The sequence below is a fragment of the Hippopotamus amphibius genome, chromosome 1 (genome assembly GCF_030028045.1).
Source record: "Hippopotamus amphibius kiboko isolate mHipAmp2 chromosome 1, mHipAmp2.hap2, whole genome shotgun sequence".
NCBI classification, from domain to species: Eukaryota; Metazoa; Chordata; class Mammalia; order Artiodactyla; family Hippopotamidae; genus Hippopotamus; species Hippopotamus amphibius.
This window is the reverse complement of record NC_080186.1, coordinates 36,828,786-36,850,645: the sequence shown is the minus strand read 5'-3', so window position 1 is coordinate 36,850,645 and position 21,860 is coordinate 36,828,786. Positions and strand designations below refer to the sequence as shown.

Genomic DNA, 21,860 nt, shown 5'->3' with positions numbered 1-21,860 from the left:
TCTAGAGCTGTGGCAGTATTGACAAGGAGAAGTATTGTTTTTTTGGCCAAAGAACAAGCTGTGGGGAGAGGCAGGGAAGTAAAGGAAAAATCATAAGTAAAGTCATTGACTTCTGGGAATACTAAGTTTCTAGCTGAAACATAGCACGAGTATAGGAAAGACAAGGCTAGAAGTGAAAGGGCTTGAGCAGAGAGAGCCCTGAATGCCGAGTTAAATTTGGACATCATTTATTAAGGATAGTTTATCACTGAAGACTTCTGAGCAGGGAAGTGGTATGATCAGAACTCTGTTTAGAATAATACATTTGAAGAAAAATAGCATATAGTAGATTCCATAAACTGGACCCTCATAGTGTTAATTAGTATTTGTAGAATAAATTAATATGTGAGCCCTCCTGTTTCCCTGGAGAATAAGATGCGCTGAAAAAAGTTTAGCAGAAGAGCAGCTTTCCTTTGCAGACCTGGATTTCGTCTAAACAAGGCTTTGATTTGAGTACAAGAAGGAAGGCAGACTGATTGATGAAACATGACATGAATTTGTAACTGATTGCATGACACCTATAGAGTATTGACTTATAGTCTTTTGTTACTTGGAGACGGGGTTCTAAAAATTTATCGCAGGACTCAATCTTTGAGAAAGTGAGAGGAGAAGATTCAGTTTTCATTCCACAGATATTTCCTAGGTGCTTGTCATATTACCAGCACTGTTTTATAGGTAATTCAACTGTGAGCAAGGAGCTAACAGGCTACTAGGGGAGAGGGATGCGTAAATAACTAAAACTGTATTTTAAGTGATTTTGTTGAGGTGAGCCCGGATATGAAAGATATTTTGAGTGTAAATTTGTAAAATTATTTAGCCATGTATATAACTCTGCCTGGTTTCTAGAAATGTAGAAGTGTTGGCTCCACTTGGGAAGCTACAATTTTATAGTGAATTTTAAAAAGAGAATTTTTAATTTTCTAAGAAAGTATTTGTTAATTTTAAAATAACATGTGTGCTTTACGGCTTTATTTGAACTTCATAGAAAAACAAAAAAGAAGGAAAAAAAGTTATTCTCCCGGGAGAAAAAAATACATCACTGTGTTTTCATGTTTGTGTATTTCCTTCTGGGGTTTTCCCCCCAGAATGGTATTTGTAGACCTCGGAAGAGGATACAACTGAGAGTTTAGCAAACGTGAAACTAGCATCAGCTCTTTTACATTTATTTAGGACCACACAATTGACAAAGCCCAGATTAAGGCAGAATACCCATCTGTTTCTGAATATACTCACAGAGGGCTGCTCCTGCTGAATGCGTAGCATAGGAACTCAAGGGATTCATTTCACCTTTCCTGTTCCTCACAGGTGCCCCTGACCCCACAGCTGGGGCCAGCATTGATGATGAGAATTGTTGGCATTTGGATGAAGAACAGGTGAAAGAACAAGTGAAGCTCTTTCTCTCCCAGGGTGGTTACTATGGCTCTGGAAAGCAACTCAATTCAATGTTTGCCAAGGTAAGATATGAAAAGACTTTTTTTTTCCTTAAGGAAGCTGGGCTCACCACATTTCATGCATTGTAGCTAGCTCACTTGACCTGCCTTTACTGAATGCTTGAAAACTAACTGCGGGGAGGGGAGCTGAGCAGAGCAGACCTAAGCAGCTTGCACCCAGGGGGCCCTACTGCCTCACCCTGGGTAGTCCTCTTCCTTCTGCTCCACTCTCTAAATGAGTTAGCATTCCTGGCGGGATTAATAATGAAACTACCTTCCCTCTGCTTTGAGCCCAAGGCTGCCCGATGAGGCCTTAAAGAGACTTAGTATTTTGGAACTGGGGGCTCTCACAGCAGGCTTTCTTTCTTTCTTTTTTTTTCTTAACACCTTTAGTGAAATATAATTCTCATATCATAAAATTCACCCATTTTAAAAAAGTGTACAATTCAGTAGTTTTTAGTATATTCACAGATATGTACAGCTATCACCACAGTGAACTTTAGAACATTTTCATTATTTTAAAAAGAAACCCCATGCCCTTTACCTGTCACTCCCCTATTCCCCATGCCCCACTCCCTCAGCCCTAAGCAACCACTAATCTACTTTCTGTCTCTCTAGATTTCCCTATTCTGGACTGGCTTCTTTCTCCTGACATAGTATCTTAAAGTATTTAAAAACATACATCCATGCTGTAGTGTGTGTCAGTACTTCATTCCTTTTTATGGCCAAATAATATTCCATTGTATGGATACCACATGTTTTGTTTATCTATTTGTCTGTTGATGGGCATTTGGATTGCTTCCATTTTTTAGCTATTATAAATAATGCTGCTGTAAACATTCTCGTACAGTGTTTCTGTGTGAACATATATATTTTCATTTCTAAGAGTGGAATTGACAGGCCATATGGTAGCTCTGTGTTTAATCATCTGAGGAGTTTCTAGACTGATTTCCAAAGTGGCTACATCATTCTACATTCCCACCAAACACTGTATGAGGGTTCTGATTTCTCTATATCCTTGCCAACACTTATTATCTGGCTTTTTGATTCTAGCCATCCTTGTGAGTGTGAAGTGGTATCTCACTGCCCACAGCAGGCTTTCTTGATATATGGAAAGAACTTACAGAATAAGAGGCCTTCTTTTTGGCTCTTTGGATATGCTGTGCTTAGATACTTCATCTTCTCCTCCCTCTCCTCCCCTTCCTTCTCCTCCTACTTTGTTATGATGTGCAGTCACCAACCTCTTGCCCCTGCTATGTGTCAGGTTCGAGAGATGCTGCGGATGAGAGATTCCAACGGAGCCAGGATGCTAACACTAATAACTGAGCAGTTTATGGCTGACCCACGACTCACACTCTGGAGGCAGCAAGGAACAAGCATGACAGATAAGTGCAGGCAGCTCTGGGATGAGCTCGGTAAGTCTCCATGTCTCAGAGAAGTGCTATGTCTGTCCTGTCAGCTTGCCCCCTGTCAGTAGTGTTAGTGAACACTTGCCATCAGTCATTACATGGATCTTGCTAAATGAACTTTAGCCCAGTTGGTAGAAGATTTAGGCTCTACAGAGGCTACCCGGGGTAATTCTGAACTCACTTGTGTTTCTTCCACAGCACTGTGCTTTGCTATTGATGTCAGCATTCTGTTCCAGATGTTACCACATAGAAGCCTTTGGTGAGAGAAAGTCTTTTGCCTTGGCTTCTGTTCCATGGCATTAGCCTGGCTCTCCAGATACTTACCAGCCTCACTTTTCTTGCTTTCCCTGCGTCTGCTTTTCTTTATCACCCTCAGACAAACCTCTTAGACATTAGGCAGTTTCCAAGACTTGGGCCTTGAACTTCTATTCTTCCTTCTCATACTGCTTTGAGAACTCTTCTTTTTTTTTTTTAGTATCATGGCTTCAGAGTACCTTTATGGTGATCTCATCCTCATCTTCTTTCCACTTATCTGAGTTCCAGTCTCATATTAGCAGCTACCCTATGACCATTTCTACTGAAAAATATCCTGATTACCTCAAACTTGAGAAATCCAAAAATGAAATCAGGCCTTCTATGAAAAAAGATTCCCCTGAACCTGGCATTGGCACCACCATTTCTTACTCTACCAAACTTGTTGTCAAGCACTCATTCTTCTTTTATTCCCTACATTCAGTCACCAAGTTAATTTGATTTCTTGACCTTCAAGATGCAATTTAGTGTCCATTCACACTTTTTATTTCCCATCACTACTGATCTGGTTGAGGGCCTTGGGACTTTTAGATTAAATTAGACCTGTGGACTACTGAATGGCCTCGCTGTTCTAGATTCTCTTCATCAAGGCCATCTTCTTTAGTCATTATTTCTCTTTATCATTCCCCTCTTCCCAGGCCAATTTTACAGTGCTAATACTCAGCTTCTCTCCCTGTTTGCAGAATCCTCCATACTCTGAACTCACCATCCAGTCATGGCCCCACTCTGGGGTTATACTGGAAAAGTTCTATATGGTATATTCTAAAAGTTCTAATATAACTTCTCTGTACTTCCTCCACCCTAGAAAGAAATGACAAACTTTCCACTCATACAAAATAGCACAAGAAAAAAACTACAGTTTAGGATTTTAGTGAATTCCCCTTAAGTGTATACATTATAGTCTTAGGGCTAAAAGCCTTGGGAAATGAGGCTTAATGACTCTGGGACTGTACTTGGTTACTTTGAGGCTGGTAAGTATGGGATTTTGGTTTGGGTGCTAAGGCTTTTTGATATCACCTGGGGCACTAATGGCTCTGGAGTTCTCATTAAGAATGAATAGTTACATTATTAAGCATTATATGCCAATCTCTGTGTTAAAGATTGTACGCACATTGTTTCATTTAATTCTCATAACAAACCTATGAGGTAATTGTGTATTTTTTGCAGAGAAACAGAGACAGCTCTGGTTACTTCTAGATACAGAATAAAATAAAGAATTACAGAAAACTGTCTCTCTGACACAATCACACTTTCTGAAGTACAGGAGTGTTAAACTAGTAGTCTAAAGTTACTGGTCCAGCCAGTTGTGACCAGGGTCATATGACACAATGCGTGGCAACTTGGGAACAGCTTCTTACACTCCTTCCTCAGAAGGAATTGTAGGCATGGACTTCCTTCTAGGGTAACATATCAGTATCTCCATATGTTTAGTTGAGAAAAATGAACTCCGGAAAGTCACTTATTTAAGGTCAAACACTAGTAAGTGGTGGCTCTAACACTGGCACCCCAATCTGTCTGAATCCAAATCAAACATCCTTCTGCAACATCTCCCTGAATTTCACCTTGTTATGTACTATTTTCCCCTAAAGCGCATATTTCTTAGGAATTTGAAATCAGCCTTCAGAGAGTCAGTTTCATCTGAGGCCTGAATCACTTGGGAATAATTTCTGTGACAATCATGGGATCGTTTTGTGGATTTGGGCTTGGCCTTTGGGGCAAAGGTATGTAAGAGGAAGTAAGCAGAGCTAGAGCCCAGTGCTTTTAACATTTTCGTCATATATATACTTAGGTTCGTTACGAAAAGCTCTTGATTGTGACATTTTCGTATCTACAAAATTGCTATATCAACCTTCCGAGAAACTCAGCATTCTGCAAAAACAGTAGTTCCCGAACATCTCAGAATCACCTGGAGTACTTGTTGAAACAGATTGCTGGGCCCTATCTCCAGAGTTTCTGATTACATAGGTTGGAGTAGGGCCTGATAGTTTGCATTTCTAACAAATTCCCTGGGGATGCGGATGCATTTGTTAGAACTGTTCCGGAGACCACATTTTGAAAAACACTGCCCTAAGAGAAGCCTTATTGGGTCGGACACTAGGGCAAGTGCATTCATGCTTCCCTCGACTACTCTGAGGGTTCCTTACCGGTCACAAGGCCTGCTCCTCTGGGGAAGGCCTTGACAGGGATTGTAGGAATTTAGGGGAGTGGGCTCACTACCCTCAGTTCCTGAACCAGAGATGACAGAAGCAATCAGACATAAGTTTTCTCATCTCCCCATGTCTGTACACATATGCTTTTAAAAATCTTTTAAAATCTGAAAAGTATCTCTGCTCCCTTAAAAGGCCAGTCCTTACGTATTTGCTCTGGTTCCCATGCCATTTCTGTTTCTCAAGAATTTTGCTCCCACAATTACTCCTTTCTCGGACATCATTAATTTCTCCCTCAATGCTGGATCGGTTCCATCACCATACAAATATGCTCTAATATTTTTGATCTCAAAAAAAGTGCCTTTGATGGTCCCATCCCCCTCTAATTACTGCCCCATTTCTTTTCTCGCCTTCAAAACAACACTTCTTGAAGACCTTGTCTACAGTCACTCTTTCCATTTGCTTACCTCCATCCTCTCTCAAGCCCACCGCATCTGAGCTTCTATTGCTCATTGCTGCCACTCTACTGATAAGTAGCTCTTGTCAAAACCACCAGTGGCTTCCATATTGCAGCGGTCACTTCTCTGTTGTTATTTTACTTGACCTCTTAGCAATTTTCAATAAAATTGACCATACCCTTCTTGAAACGTATTCTCTTAGCTTCCATAACCCCACAGCCTCCTGGTTGTCCTCCCACATTCTGGGTACTTTCTGTCAGACTGCTTTGCAGGCTCCTCTGCCTTTCCTCAACCCTTATAAATATTGAGGATTCTGCAGTACCCACTGCCCTGTCTACATTTTCTACCTAAGTGATCGTATTCAGTCCCATGGCTTTAAATATAATCTAGGTGTAGGTAAGTCACAAATTTATGTCTCTAGCCCTGACCTTTCTCTTGAGCTGTAGGCTCAGTGTCCAGCTTCCCACCATGTCTGTGAAACATCTCAAACTTAACAAAACCGTCACAGAACTCTTATTTTTCCCACCAAAGCCTGATTTTTCCCCTTGTTTTCCCTATCTCAGTATATGGTAGCGAGATGTATCTAGTTGCTCAAGAGGAAAATCGGAGTCATCCTAGGTTCCCTCTGTTTTCTACCTTCTTCACCCAATCCAAGACCTGTTGACCCACAGAGTTGGAAGACTAAGATAATATATATAAAGTGCTTAATTTAATGCATAGCCCATAAAAAGAAATAAATTATAGCTATTATTTTATTACATGTAATATATAATAATTATGTAAAATTTTAACTTCCATAGTAGCTACACTTGGTGAGGGTTTTTGACACTTTATTTAAGTTGCTAGAAAATACACTTTTGGATACTGGTAGCACAGTCTCATGAGTGCTGTTACATGTAGGAGGCACCTGCTGGATTTTTTGCCTTGCCTGTTTCTTAGAGATGTAACAATCTCTTGAGGTTTTTTTTTTTTTTGAAACAAATCCATAATGACTTAATAAAACAGAAAACTCATTTTAAACTTACAGGTGAAAGTACTCACTTTCTAGGGATCTTATTTTTAATATTTCAATGCCTAGAAAATAGGAACTCCTTGATGACTATAGTTAGTTCCCTGTTTTGTTTTGTTTTGTTTTTTACCTCTTAAGCCTTTCTCAGCTCCCTCAATCTGTTTTCCTTTTCTGTTATCCTATTGATTTTGCCATTCATAAGGACACTAGAGTTCTCCTAGTTGCCAAATTTAATGGCCTCTCTTTGGTTCTCATTATACCTGTGAAGATTAAATGTGAAAACCTTTTACTTCACTATAAACAAAATGCACATCTTAAACTGTAAAGTAATTGTTACTAATACTGACACTCTGCCTCATTAGACATTGCTAATTGGCTTGTGTGTCACTCACTAATTTCTCCTGGTTCTTCCATCTCTCTTATCTTTCTTTTTCTCTTTTGCTTATTCCTCCTTCTCCTCTTCTCACAGCTTAAATATTGGTGCTTCCTCAAAATTCTGTTCTTAGTACTCCTCTTCCCTCATCTTAAATGATGAGGTTTTCTTATCTTTTTTGTTTATTGGTGGGTGGGGCCCTATCCCTGCATTAATTTTACAAGAACCAGCAAACAGTGTAACACAGACACCATAGGAGAAGAACTACAATGTGAAAAAAACTTTTTTTTCATGAGGTTTATACAAGCCTTTAGGATTCTTAAATTCCGAAAGTGGAGAAAGTAACTTTTATGATCTGAATATTTGTGCATCTTTCTTACTGCCACTCTGTTAGAAATTTTTTACCTCCTATACGCCTATATATTAAGGATTTCCTGCCACCTGGTGTTCAGAAAGGACACTTGTAATTGGTCGGAACTCACAGTCCCAATAGTACTAAAAGCTAACATTCTAGATTACAGAAATTTGCTACCAAAAGGAAAAAACATCCAATAGACTAAATATCCAAAAGGACTAAAATGACTCCTGAGAGCGTCTTTGCCTTTGCTTATGTCCTTTCCCCTGTTTGGGTATACACCCTCCCTCCATCTCTTTGCCCAAACAACTCCTATTTATCTCTTGTTCTTCTTTTAAAATGAAGTAATACATGTACTCAGGTTAAAATGTCAAAGAGTTCTACAAACTTTATAATAAAAAACAGTATTCCTCTGCCATAATCCTTCACATTGTCGGCTCCTACTCCTCAGAAAGAGCAATTTTTAATTCTTTTAGCTGCTTTTTCTAACATGCCTCCACATTTCTAAATAACTGTTCTTTCTTGATTTTTAAAAAAATTCTCGATATTCTCTTTTTATGCCTGCAATGAAAGATGAGGATTTACCTCTCTAAGGGTCACACCTTTAGTATTCTTTCCCAAACAGGCTTTCTCATTCTTTTCAATGTAAATAGGCTGAGAATGTTCCAAATCTTTAAGTTCTCCTTCCTTTTTGATTAACAATTCTGTCTTTAAATAATTTCTTTCTTCTTGCATTTTACTGTAAGCAGTCAAGAGGAATCAGGCTGCTCCTTCAACACTTTGCTTAGATATTTCCTCAGCTAGTTTTAATACTCACGAGTTCTACCTTCCACAAAACACTAGGACATGAACACAATGTCTGGATCATAAGCCTGGCACTGTCTTCTCAGAGCCAAGTAGAGAAAGAGGGTTGGATGGTGGGGGTAGGGGTGTCCAAATATGTATATTTTTCTTAATCCCTCAGTTTTTAGCATGGAAACCCCACGCTCAGCTGTGTATAATATTCCCAATCCAGAGCCTCTCTGAATCCATCTTTCCAGTGAGTAAACCTCTGGTTTTCTTCCAGGAGAGGGAATGAACAGGCACTGAGCTACCTTGAATAGAGGAGGAAATCTGTGATCCTGAGACTTTTGACAAACTTCTAATCCGTTCTACTATTTTTCAGCCCCACTTTCCGCGGGGCTCTGCAGCGTGAATCAGTCTGCTTCTGGCCTTTCCTAACTGCTGATGGAGCTTTCAGCTTTGTTCTGCTAAGTCAGTCATCTCTCATCCACATGCTTTCCAGATTCCAAAATTTTGTGCCTGTTCTCTTTCATCTCTCCCATTCTCTGTGTCTGTGGGAGTTTATGCGTGTTTTTCTCGCTCTACTTTCATTTTAGTGACGTATCAAGAAGGAGTGGTGATAAGCATATGTGTTTAGTTAGCCATTTTTAACTAGAACTAACTCATGTTTATTCTTAAAGGACAAACTCAAATGTTATAACTTCTCCTGACCCCACGTGCAGAGTTAATTTTTCCATCATACATATTCTCATAGCACTTTATATGTGGCTATAATAGCATTTACTGTGCTTTAGTATAATTATTATTTGAAGGACTCCTAACTATAATCCCCTTAAGAACCATCATTATATAATACTATTATATTATATACTGTAGTTTCGTTTCCATTGTGAATTTGAAAAACTGAACTAAGCCAATAGAAATGAATTTTCATCATCTCTAGTTAGCACCTGAAATTGAGGTTTAAGTGGTCTTTTAAAACATTCCTATTTGACTTTGAGGGGCCTTGCAATAGTGTCTGAATATACCTCCATCCATAGATGTAGCTCAATCCCAAAGGATATTTAACTTAAGATACTCTGCGGCCAGGCTTATTGTTAACTTGAGATTGAGACTATTTCTGGCTCAGCCACATAACCAACTTTGAAAATAAGAAGGAGGTTTGCTTGAAAAGATGGGCGATGTGGTCAAAGAAACAGCACTCATTGGTTTTGGAATATGTGATACTCTGCTGTAGTGACAGAGAAAACCCAAGAATGTGATAGTTTTAAGGTATCACAACTGATCAACAGTATAAAAATCCAAGTCCAAATAAATGGTTTTCCCTGGAAAAAGGAAATACTAAATTCCACTGTGAGCCAAGTAATAAGCTAGGCCCTTTACATTATGATCTCAGTTTTACAGCTGAGGGATTTGAAACTCAGAAAGTCAATGGTCAACTAACCAAAAATTGAATCTTTTTCTGAGCACCTTCCTTCCTATGCTAAATACCCTTCCTCTGTGCTATTGTTGTACTTTAAACATATCTTTATCTTTACACTTACCATGTTCAAATGATACTGTGTTTCTTTATCTGTCTCCCCCACTGGACAGCTCCTCAAGGGTAGGAGCAGTGTCTTATTCTCCAATACAAGGTCCTGAACAAGAACGCTCTCGATAAATGTTTGTTGGACTGCCGATCTGAGCTCAGAATTCAAGCCCAGATCTGTCTTGTTCATCATCATAGGAACATATCCAGATATCAAAATAGTCACTCTGCTTTAAGAAACCTTTGGGAAGGAAAAACAAGCATTTCTGAAAACTTTAGCAGATTTGGTTTTTTATATTGAGAAAAGCTGATGTTTTGGAAACTTTTCCTACCAACTAAAAATGGAAGAAAATAGTAAACTGAAAAATTAAGGCTTAGACATACATCAAAGGAGAAATGTCAAGAATGTGGATTGCTTTCTTTTCCAGGGGCCTTATGGGTGTGCATCATTTTAAATCCACATTGCAAATTGGAGGAAAAATCCTGTTGGCTACAGCAGCTACAGAAGTGGAATGACCTGGATGTCTGTCCACTGGAGGATGGGAACTACGGGCATGAGCTGCCCAACATCACCAATGCACTTCCCCAGAGTGCCAATCACAGCTCAGGTGAGCCAGATATCATTTTAGGGTCTTTGTGCCTGGAATTCCAAAAGGTTGGAGGGTAAAACCCTAGAATAAAGGTGGCTGGACAACTTTTTGGCTGTCAGAACTGTCATCCTAAATAAGAAAAGCCTGTCCTTTTGTTTGTCTTGAAATGCCAAACCTTAAATAAGGGTAAGCTTTTATCTTTGACATTGGGGATGCTGTCCTTTTCCACATCTATAGTGTCCTTATAGTGCCCAGCATAAAATCCTAGATCCCTCTGCATGAATACTCTTTACCCTTCAAATTCTTCATGACTAATGGATCTTGGCCTTAGCTGGGGTTATTTTTAGCTCAGAAGACCTACCTCAAGGGAATGATAAGAAGAGCTTAGGGGGTGGGGAGCTTTAAAAAATGTCCTCACAATTGCCTTTCTTACTTTTTGCTGTTTTCCTCAAATTTTTATACAGCAGATTGCTAGGAAGGGGTCATCATTCCACGATATGGCTAGGACTCTTGCTCTATTTTAAGACAAATCCAGTACAGTGATAATGTACCCTCTGCCTTTTGAGCCCAGTAACCAGATATCGCTGGGCATCAACAGTCACATCAGCTTTAGCTCATCTAACTCAGGCCATTTGCTGTTGGCAATTGATTGCTCTTTAGCCCATGGGGATCCTTTATTGTAGATTTTATTAGACATTGATTTTATATGTCCTTCCTTTTAAGTGATAAATCTACTGATATTTTTAACCTCTAGGAGGAAATCACTTAAATTATTATTCTTGCTTGGTCTTCATCTACTGTACCATAATTGATTATCAGTGTATTTAAGCCAAGATAATGAGAGATGAAAAGTCTACAACTTTGCCACTTGAAGCTACCCTTTGCCTGCATTCATCTGACCTCCACAACACAGGAATCTATCCTTTTAGTATTGACTTTGGATTGGCATAGAGAGAGTCAAATGTGTATAAACACATGCCGCCAGTCTGGCAGTTGCTTTCTTGTCACAATATATCGGTTATTCGTTGTTACTGATTCTTTTTTTTTAATTAAACACTCAGGTTCTTTTTTTATATATAATAAATTTATTTATTTATTTATTTATTTATTTATTTGGTGCTTTGGGTCTTTATTGCTGTGTGCACGCTTTCTCTAGTTGCTGAGAGTGGGGGCTACTCTTTGTTGTGGCGCACAGGCTTCCCATTGCAGCAGCTTCTCTTGTTGAGGAGCACGGACTCTAGATGCACAGGCTTCAGTAGCTGTGGCACGAGGGCCCAACAGTTGTAGCTCGCGGGCTCTAGAGCGCAGGCTCAGTAGTCATGGCACCCGGGCTTAGTTGCTCCATGTTATGTGGGATCTTCCTGGACCAAGAGCTCGGACCCGCGTCCCCTGCATTAGCAGGCAGATTCTTTTTTTTTTTTTAATTTATTTATTATTTTTTGGGGGGGTACACCAAGTTCAATCATCTGTTTTTACACACATATCCCCGTATTCCCACCCTCTCTCGACTCCCCCCCACCCTCCCCGTCCCAGTCCTCTAAGGCATCATCCATCTTCGAGTTGAACTCCCTTTGTTATACAGCAACTTCCCACTGGCTATCTGTTTTACAGTTGGTAGTATATATATGTCTATGCTACTCTCTCACTTCGTCTCAGCTTCCCCTTCACCCCCTGCCCCCCCAGACCACGAGTTCTCCAGTCCATTCTCTGTATCTGCGTCCTTGTTCTTGTCTTGTCACTGAGTTCATCAGTACCATTTTTAGATTCCGTATATATGAGTTAGCATACAATATTTGTCTTTCTGTTTCTGACTTACTTCACTCTGTATGACAGACTCTAGGTCTATCCACCTCATTACATATAGCTTCATCTCATTCCTTTTTATGGCTGAGTAATATTCCATTGTATATATGTGCCACATCTTCTTTATCCATTCATTTGTTGATGGGCATTTAGGTTGCTTCCATGTCCTGGCTATTGTAAATAGTGCTAGCAGGCAGATTCTTAACCACTGTGCCACCAGAGAAGTCCCTTGTTACTGGTTCTTATTTTAGGATGTTGTTTGCTCTTAAGTCTTCTCAAGCTGTGACTGATTTATCTCTCACATCTCTTTACCTTTGGGCCTGATGGAGCAATAGGCATCCTGCTTATTCTTCATTGCCGTTTCTACATTATTGTCCTACCCTCCTTCCTAAAATACCCCCAGCTTTAAAGTTGATGCTGTTAAAATATGCTGTCCTCTACCCTCCTGGTTTTGATCATTTGACCTCTGGGTCAATCCCCCTCATTCCTTGAAGATTTGGGGCTATTGGCTTGCCTCTACTTCTATCATAATTCTTGATCATTTAAATAGCCACATAGATGATAATATTCTAGGCTCTCAGTTCTTTGACCTCCTCTCCTTTAATAGTCTATCTTCTACCATAAGTTAGCCATGGAACCCCAAGATCATACCCTAAAGCTTGTCATTACCAATTACTACACCTTCACAATCGCAATTTCAAGCAGCTCTAATTACCACCACCAGTCTTCTAGGTTATTTTCTTTGGTATTCTAATTCCAGTCATTCTTTGACCCATTAGGAATTGTGATCCTATCACTTTTTAATTCTTGTGGTAGCCTAATTTTTCTCCTCATCCAGGTTAGATTCCTTGGTGCATCATGATAATCATTACCTTGCATACATGCTCAACCTCCTCTTTCCCTTAGTTACACTCACATAGCAAACGCTAATCTTAGTAGTTCAGTCTAACTTTCTAGTTACTCAGCACTCACACCCGCATAGCTGAACATGGTGGAAAGAAACATGACTGTGACAACTGGTCTTATTTTAAGTTTATGACTGCTAATCTCAAGTGGGTCCATAGTGCTTTCCAGACATCAACTACACATCCCTAGTCTGTGCCTTCTTTCAGTCTTCTAAATTACTATTTCATACCGTCTTTTCCTTAAAACTTTCTATACTTTCTTCCCTTCCTCACTTTCAGCCTAAAGACTTGCTTCCTGTTCACTGAAAATATAGAATAAATCAGAAGAGAATTTCCAAAACCCTATCACCATATCTGCCTCTGTCTATGCCCATCTGCGTTGCCTCTTCCCCTGTTTTTGTTTGTGCTTCTAAGTCCAAACCCTCCACTTGTTCTTGAGATCGTATTCCTTCTCTTTTATCTAGAACATCACCCCAGTGTTTATCTCCATTCTCTCCTTCATCACAGATTTTTGTGGATTATTCCTATGAGTATACAGCACGTTGTTTTATCTTTCATCACAAAACAAAACAAAAAAAATTCTTGTTGACCCCACATGCCTTTCTGTCTACCACCGTGTTTCTCTGAGGTAGTAGAAATAAGTGGTAGAATTAAGAAAAATGCTCAGGGACTTCCTAGATGGTGCAGTAGTTAAGAATCTGCCTGCCAGTGCAGGGGACACAGGTTCGATCACCGCTCCAGGAAGATCTCACATGCCGCAGAGCAACTAAGCCCCTGTGCCACAACTATTAAGCCTGTGCTCTAGAGCCCACAAGCCACAACTAGTGAGCCCATGTGCTGCAACTACTGAAGCCTGTGTGCCCAGAGCCTGTGCTCCACAGCAAGAGAAGCCACCGCAATGAGGAGCCCACGCACCACAAGAAAGAGTAGCCCCCGCTTGCCACAGCTAGAGAAAGCCCATGTGCAGCAACAAAGACCCAACACAGCCAATAAATAAATTTATTTATTTTAAAAATGCTCATAAGAATATTATATATTTATCTTCTCTACTTCTTCTGCTCTTATTTTCCCTTGAACTCACTCCAGTCAGGCTTTTATCCCTCTAGTACTGAAATAGCTCTTGTACAGATCACTAATGCTAACCATTGCTAAATCTAGTTCTCAGTCAGAATCTTGACCTGTCAGTAGTATTTATCACAGTTGATCTCTCTCTCCTTCAAATACCATATTTCTAAGACACTACTCTCTTGGTTCTCCTCTTCATTGGTCCCTTCTTCTCAGCCTCCTTTACTATCTCCCCACCACTTCCCAACCAAATATGCTAGCGTACCCAGGGCTCAGTCATCAAACCACTTCTCTTTCTATATTTACTCCCCTGTTAATTGCATTGTTTTAATAATCATCTATATACTAACAACATCCAAATTTATATCTCTTGCCCAGACTTTTCCTCTCAACTCCAGACTTACATGTTCAACCACCTTTTCCATGTCTCCGCTTACATATTAATAGGCATCTCAGTAGGATTTCTTATCTCTCAAGCCCCACCCAAACCTGCTCCTCCTGCAGTCTTCCCTATCTCCATATGTGACAAGTCTATCTTAAAAACCTTGGAATCATTCTTGATCCTTCTCTTTCTCACCCCAGACCTAATTCATGAGCAAATCCTATAGCTTTACCTTCAGAATATACCCAGACTTCATTTACTCTCATCACCTCTACTGCTTATTCCTCTGAACAGATTACCATCATCCTTCACAAGTGATTGCAGTGGCCTCCTAACTGCTTCCACCTTAAAGTCTGTTCTCAACACTGCTGCCAGTTGTCCTTTTAAAATGCAAATCAGATCATATACCTTCAACATCTCAAAGCCCTCCAGTGGCTTCTCTTCTTTCCCAACCAGGCCCTCCGTGGCCTGGTTCCCTAGAATCTCTCTGACCTCATCTCCTATGACTTTCCTGCTTGCTCATTCCATTTTAGGCACACTGGCCTCCTCACTGCCCTCAAACACTCCAGATATGTTCCCACCAATAGCACTTGCTGTTCCTTTTACCTAAATGCTCTTCCCTTCGTTATATCTGAGGCTTGCTTTTCAGTTCTTTCAGGTCTCTGTTCAAATGTTACCTCATTAGAAACCATGCTGTATAAAACCATAACCCCCACCTAATACCAGGTTGCCTCTCTCCCTAACTTTGCTTTAGTCTCTTCCTTAGCACTCATAACCATCTTACGTATTTACTGTACTATGTATTCATTTAACTGTCTCTTCCCATTTGGATGTAAAGGTCCATGAAGCCAAGGACTTCTTATATCCTCAATACCTGCCATGTAGTAGGCAGTCATTATTTGCTGACTTGATGAAATACAAAATATATTGGGAGCCTAATCCCCACCGTGGACTGAGCAGACCCACAGTGGATTCTCCGTTTAGCAGGAGAGGGGCTCCAACTGCAGCCAGTAGAAGGGTCATTGTGTTTCAAATAAGGGATAACATGAAGGAAGCAATTTCAGTAAATAATTGTCAGTGCTATTCTGATTTAATCCTCTGAGCCTGTACTCTAAGGAATATATCAAGTTCTGAAGAGATGACCAGATTCCAAGGATTTTTGCTTAGTGGATGAATATGTTCGTTTCTTTCATGTTCAGTCTGAATCCTCTGACTTTCCCTCCCAGTATTTTTGCACAGGCTGAGTGGATGCACAACTCATTTGGGCATCTCTGGAAATATCTGTATTTCAGTTCTTGATCCCAAAATAGTTTCAAGTGTTCTAAATCTGGCAGAGAGTCAGTTAAATGATCCTTTATGGGTTTTTTTTCCTTTAATGGTCTATTTCCTTATATATCCTTCCATATCCACACATTTTGTGATTGTGTCTTCCACTTGGTCTTCCTATATACCACCCCAAAGAATTGAGCCTACTTTGTCTGCTATTTCCCTGCAGCCCTTTTCCTGAAGAGAGATGGCATGGTAGGACCCCAATGAGAAAATGATTTAATTAGTCTTTTGTCAGCATCAATTTTTCTTATTGGAGAAGAAGGTTGTAAGCCTGCAGATACTAGTGTGATAAAGATACCAGAATACACAGGGCTTCAGCTCTTTTTCAGCTTTTATATCAGTGTCACAGAATTACTTAGTCTGATATGGGTCGTGCTGTAAAAGAAAAGGTTATGGGTTGGCCAGGGAGATTACCTAGCTGCTTGTCTCTTCCTCTGGCTTCTATAGACACAGTTTGTATCCTCATAATTGAGCAGCTGAGCATCACTGTCCCTCCTCTCTTTCACGTGGCTCTGGGTCCTAGGAGAAATTGGTCTTCAGCCGTTGATCTATGTAGAAAGGTTCTTCCCATAGAGGGCACAGACATACTAAAAGCTATCCAATAAAGAAGCAATACATGGGACTTCCTAGGTGGCACAGTGGGTAAGAATCTGCCTGCCAATGTAGGGGACACGGGTTCGATCCCTGCCCCAGGATAATCCCACATGCCACAGAGCAACTAAGCCCATGCACCACAACTATTGAGCCTGCGCTCTAGAGCCCATGAGCCACAACTATTGAGCCCATGTGCCGCAGCTACTGAAGCCCATGCGCCTAGAGCCCATGTTCCGCAACAAGAGAGGCCACCGCAATGAGAAGCCTGTGCACCACAATGAAGAGTAGCCCCCGCTTGCCGCACCTAGAGAAAGCCCATGTGCAGCAACGAAGACCCAACACAGCCAATTAAATAAATAAATAAATAAATTTTTTAAAAAAAGAAGAAGAAGCAACACAATGAACACCCAGACAGGTGGCAGAGTGACTGCTCTCACTAACTATACACTATTCTTTTGCCAGTCCTCCCACCCTGAAGAAGACACAGAAGCTAGAGCTTCAGATTACCCATCATCGAACTGCTGCATTTCTTTCTTTCCCCAGATTCTTTGTCCAGACCAAGACGGACAGTGTTCACTAGAGCCATCGAGGGCCGTGAATTGCACTGGCAGGACAGCCACTTACAGCGAATAATCAGCAGTGATGTATATGTAGCTCCCGCTTGCCAGCAGGAAAGTGAGAGACTACTCTTTAATTCCCAAGGCCAGCCACTGTGGCTTGGTAAGTGTACCTGTCCTACTCTCAGAATTTCAGAGCCTATTCTCACCTCATGCCAGGCCTGAGTGACCTATCTGCATAGGTGTCAGCAACATAACTACACTTTGAACAGTCTTCATACAGATCTTTTGGGGCCTTGACTAGGGCCTCAGAATAGTTATGTGAGGCTTGAGCTGTTTGCATATGTACCTAGCCGAGGTACTAGAACCTCAAATAGAGGGATTTATGTTGTTTCCTAAGTTTGGGGAGGGGAAAGAAGTTAGTAAATCTGCAAGAGTGCTAACAAAATCATTAGACATTAGTTTATAGGCTCTCTTAGCAGTTACTGAGCAACATTATAATCTACTCTGAAATCACATATTTTGCTGAAAAGGCATGAACTTTGACACTTAAATTACTCTGTACTAGTAGCTAAGGCACTATCTGCATTTGTCACCAAGCTGTCTTCCTTTCCTCATTCCTTCCTTCATCATAACAGAATACAGCTGTTCCACTGTGCGTTTAAACCTCCTCTGGCCTTCTGTCAGTCTATGACTGACTTTATTACAGAATGCCCATTCCAAAGTAAACACTTTAAAAATATTCATTTTCTGAGTCTTACAACAATGGCATACATTTTTATTATCTCCCAATATCCCTACCTCCATCCCTCACCCCATATCTTTGTCTTTAACAAGATCTTGCTGAATTTGGATATGTGCCTGTCTCTTTCTTGAAAGCCTGGAAATTCCCTTTGATTATATTTCCTCTTCTCTGATATAACACTTCTAAAACATAACTCTAACAAGCATGTGAAAAAATATAACCTCATTAATAAACAAAGATGTAAATCAAGACAATACTGAATTATTGTGTTTCAATTGTCAAACAGTCGGGAATTTTATAAATAAAGATAATTAGATTTTGGTATAGGAGAGGTTGCATGGAGATAGTAATCTCATATACTCCTGGTAGGAATGTAAATGCTTATAGCATTTCAACAACACTTATCAAAGCCTTTAAAATACATGCAGAGCCCTTGATCCAGGAAGTCTACATCTAGGAATTTATCCTGAGCTATAATTAACTAAGAATATGCATAAAGTTATGGGGTTTATTAGAGCATAGATATATAATGTACAGATCTGAAAAACTGGAAACAATCTAAATGTCCAACAATAGGGGATTGGTTGACTCAATGGATAGTATACATATTCAGTGGAATGATATGTAATCATTTTTAATGTTATAGAAGTACGTTTAATGATAAGGGGAAATATTTACAGTGTGTTATTAAGTGGAAAAACCTAGTTATAAAATGATAATTATAATATCCCATTTTTATTAAAATTAAATAGAGAAGTCTGGATATATATTTTTTGTAAAAATGAAATATGAAACTAGAAATAATGGTTATCTCTGATTTTTATTTTCTATTTTGTTTATCTGTACTTTCACATTTTCTATAATTATTTCTATAATTTTTAATGTTATTTTAAATCACAAAATAAACCATAAATCTCATTATAATCACTTCCTCATTTATAAGCCTTTGGTAGTCATCTGTTATGCCTAAGGTAAATAGTATACTCCTTAGTATGGCGTTCAAAGCTCTTAACATTCCAGATTGTACTTTTCCAGGCTATCCCTAGCCATGTAACCTAGCTCTACACAGAACTATTTGCCATATGCTGAAGACATTATCTAGAATACTTTTTATGCTTTTATTTATATGCCTTTGTTTATATGTTCCCTTTGCCAGGAATGCCTTTCCCTGTTTGTCTACCTATTTAAAATATTACTTGCCCTACAAAGCATACAGCTCAAGTATTATTTTCTGTGTGTATTTCTATCATGTCATTTCTAACTTTTTTATAATGATCTATTTATGTATCATTTGTGAGCTCTTTGAGGAAAGTGACCATTTCTTATTCATCTTTGTAGTTGCTTTGCCCAGCATGCTACCTGGCATGTAATAGGTTCTCAGAAAACAGGATTAATAAACAAGTGAGGCCTTTCCCTCTATAAAGGCAGTTTGTTGCTACCTTGGGTTCCCGTAGTACATGTTCACAAAGAGGTACAACATTTTATTATCCTAGTTCTTTGCCCCTTTCTACATCAAACCACTACACTGAGGCTGCAAGATGTCTCCTTGGAGGTAGTTAGTACCTGTGACTTATTCAACTTTATATCCCAAAAAGATAAAATACAGTTTCTTATACACAGTAGATGTCAGGAACTGAACTGAATACAGTCTCCCTTTGTCAAGCATGAATTTTCCTGATTTGAAAATTTAACTCAGGGACTTCCCTGGTGGTGCAGTGGTTAAGAAACTGCCTGCCAGTGCAGGGGACATGAGTTTGAGCCCTGGTCCAGCAAGATCCCACATGCCTCGGAGCAACTAAGCCCATGTGCCACAACTATTGAGCCTGTGCTCTAGAGCCCGTGAGCCACAACTACTGAAGCCAGCGTGCCTAGAGCCTGTGCTTCGCAACAAGAGAAGCCCCTGCTCGCAGCAACTAGAGAAAGCCTGCGAGCAGCTATGAAGACCCAACACGGCCAATAAATAAATAAATAAATAATTTTTTTTAAAAAAGAAAACTTTACTCAATCAAAATATTTTCTTCTCATCTGGTAGAGCATGTGCCTACAGCCTGTGCTCGGGTTGATGCCCTGCGTTCCCATGGTTACCCCAAAGAAGCCCTCAGACTCACAGTGGCCATTATCAATACTCTGAGGTTGCAGCAGCAACGGCAGCTGGAAATCTACAAGCATCAGAAGAAAGGTATAGTGATCAGGAGCCATCTTAACTCCTTAGGCTGAGGCTGATGAGGATCCTCAGGGGCTGCAAGGCCTAGTACTTAATTTTCATTAATTTTCCTAATGTTGCAGGGGCTAGGGGATTCTAGATCATTCTCCCTGCTGTGTGGAGTGCCTCACTTTACCTCTGTGAATCTCAGTTTTCTTATCTGTAAATGGGAATAATAATGCTGGCCTGCCTCTCTCATGGGACAGTTGGATCCTCTAAGATCTGGTATGAGAAGACTCTTTTTAAACTGTAAAGCTGTATCTACATGTGTGTGCTGTCAGCAGGCAGCCTGAATGCGTACCACATGGCCTCAGAGCTGGCTGGTGAGCTTGTGACCAGTCTCATCAACCCAAAGCAAGACAATGAGGGAAGCTTTCCTTTGAGTCCCAGGGCCAATGCCTGAAAGAGACTGATGGAGAGACTACTAAAGAGACCAGGCAGGGACAGAGAGCAGTATGTCTCTGTCACTCTCTAAAACCTTGACTTGCTTGTTTCTAGAACTGCTGCAGAGAGGCACCACAACCATCACAAATCTAGAAGGCTGGGTGGGCCACCCCCTGGATCCCATTGGCTGCCTGTTTCTCACTTTGACTGAGGCCTGCCGCCTGAATGATGATGGCTATCTGGAAGTGTCAGGTACAGGGGTCGGCCTGAGGCAAGCCGCAACTGCCCTTGGGAGCCCTCTTCTCCTCCATGACAGAGTCTGCCTTACCCCTCTTGCAGCCTTTTGTTCTCTTATCCAAATTGGACCTTCCCTAAGAGGTTTCCTTGGGATTGCTCTCTTTCCCACCTTCCTTTCCCACTCTGTGGACTGGCCCTGTCCTGCTCACCCATTTTACCTTGCCAGCCTCAGCCTTCCTTTGCTTCTCTCACTTCCCTACCATGTGAATGCCTAAAGAGTAATCCAAGGAGAGTAAGAAGGGCTAGAGGGATTTGAGGAGTCAGAGGCCAAGTCCCCAGAGCAGTCTGGAAGGAGGAAAGAACTTCCACCAGCAGTGTGTATATCCCTTGTGATTACATAATATTCTCATGTTTCCCTTGAACATTCTCCTTTATGGTGGTTTTGTACCAATTTTACAAAAGAGAAATAAAAGGGAAGTAATTTACTAGAGTCTCAGAGTAGCAAGGACTTGAGACAGAATTGATTCTTCTTTCCTTTATGCTATCAGTATATTGTATACATACATCTGTTATGGTATTTATCACACTGCATTACGATTCGTTTACAAGTAAGTATCTCTTACTAGACTGTCAGGTCCCTGTGACCCCAGCACTTAGCGCAATAACTCCCATTTAATCGTCTTCCATAAATATTTACCAGATGGATGAAGGGGAAAAGGAAAGAAATTAAGGCTCTGGCTTTTAAACCTGTGCTCTCCTCCTTAAACTTTGAACCCAAAGGTGGAACATATAAAGTAATAATAACACAAAAGTTGCAGATGTCACAAAAGTAATAGTTTAACTGGGCGGATTCAGATTTCTCTGGGTAGAGATACAAGGGGTGGCCCCAATGCAAGATAGGGCTTCCCTATCTTCCCTCTGATCCCCTGAAAAAGGAATCATCATTTTTGGTCTGTTTCATCTACACAGTGACACATCTTGAAAACCTGAGGTTGTAATTGAGATTTATTCACTACAGACATACACTTAGCTCCTTCCACATACCAAGCCCTGGAGACACCTAAGGCAATAAGATAAAGTCTCTTTCCTTTAAGGTTCTGACATTCTAGTGAAGAGACAGACACACAAATAGATAATTATAGTATCACATAACATTCTAGCAAAAGGTTAGTGTGATTGTATTCTTCCCCACCTGGCCTAGCCACTTCACATATTAGGAAGGA

At 40.3% G+C, this 21,860-nt stretch overlaps 1 protein-coding gene across 1 annotated transcript in view; it reads left to right on the top strand.

Annotated features, from left to right (window-relative positions):
• ZSWIM5 (zinc finger SWIM-type containing 5) overlaps positions 1 to 21,860 on the top strand; it is a 223,047-nt gene that overhangs the window by 172,732 nt on the left and 28,455 nt on the right. The window contains exons 3-8 of the mRNA XM_057708949.1: positions 1,345 to 1,493; positions 2,734 to 2,884; positions 10,272 to 10,451; positions 17,055 to 17,231; positions 19,846 to 19,992; positions 20,515 to 20,652. Coding sequence (XP_057564932.1) covers positions 1,345 to 1,493; positions 2,734 to 2,884; positions 10,272 to 10,451; positions 17,055 to 17,231; positions 19,846 to 19,992; positions 20,515 to 20,652 — 942 coding nt within the window. The remainder of the gene's footprint in view (positions 1 to 1,344; positions 1,494 to 2,733; positions 2,885 to 10,271; positions 10,452 to 17,054; positions 17,232 to 19,845; positions 19,993 to 20,514; positions 20,653 to 21,860) is intronic.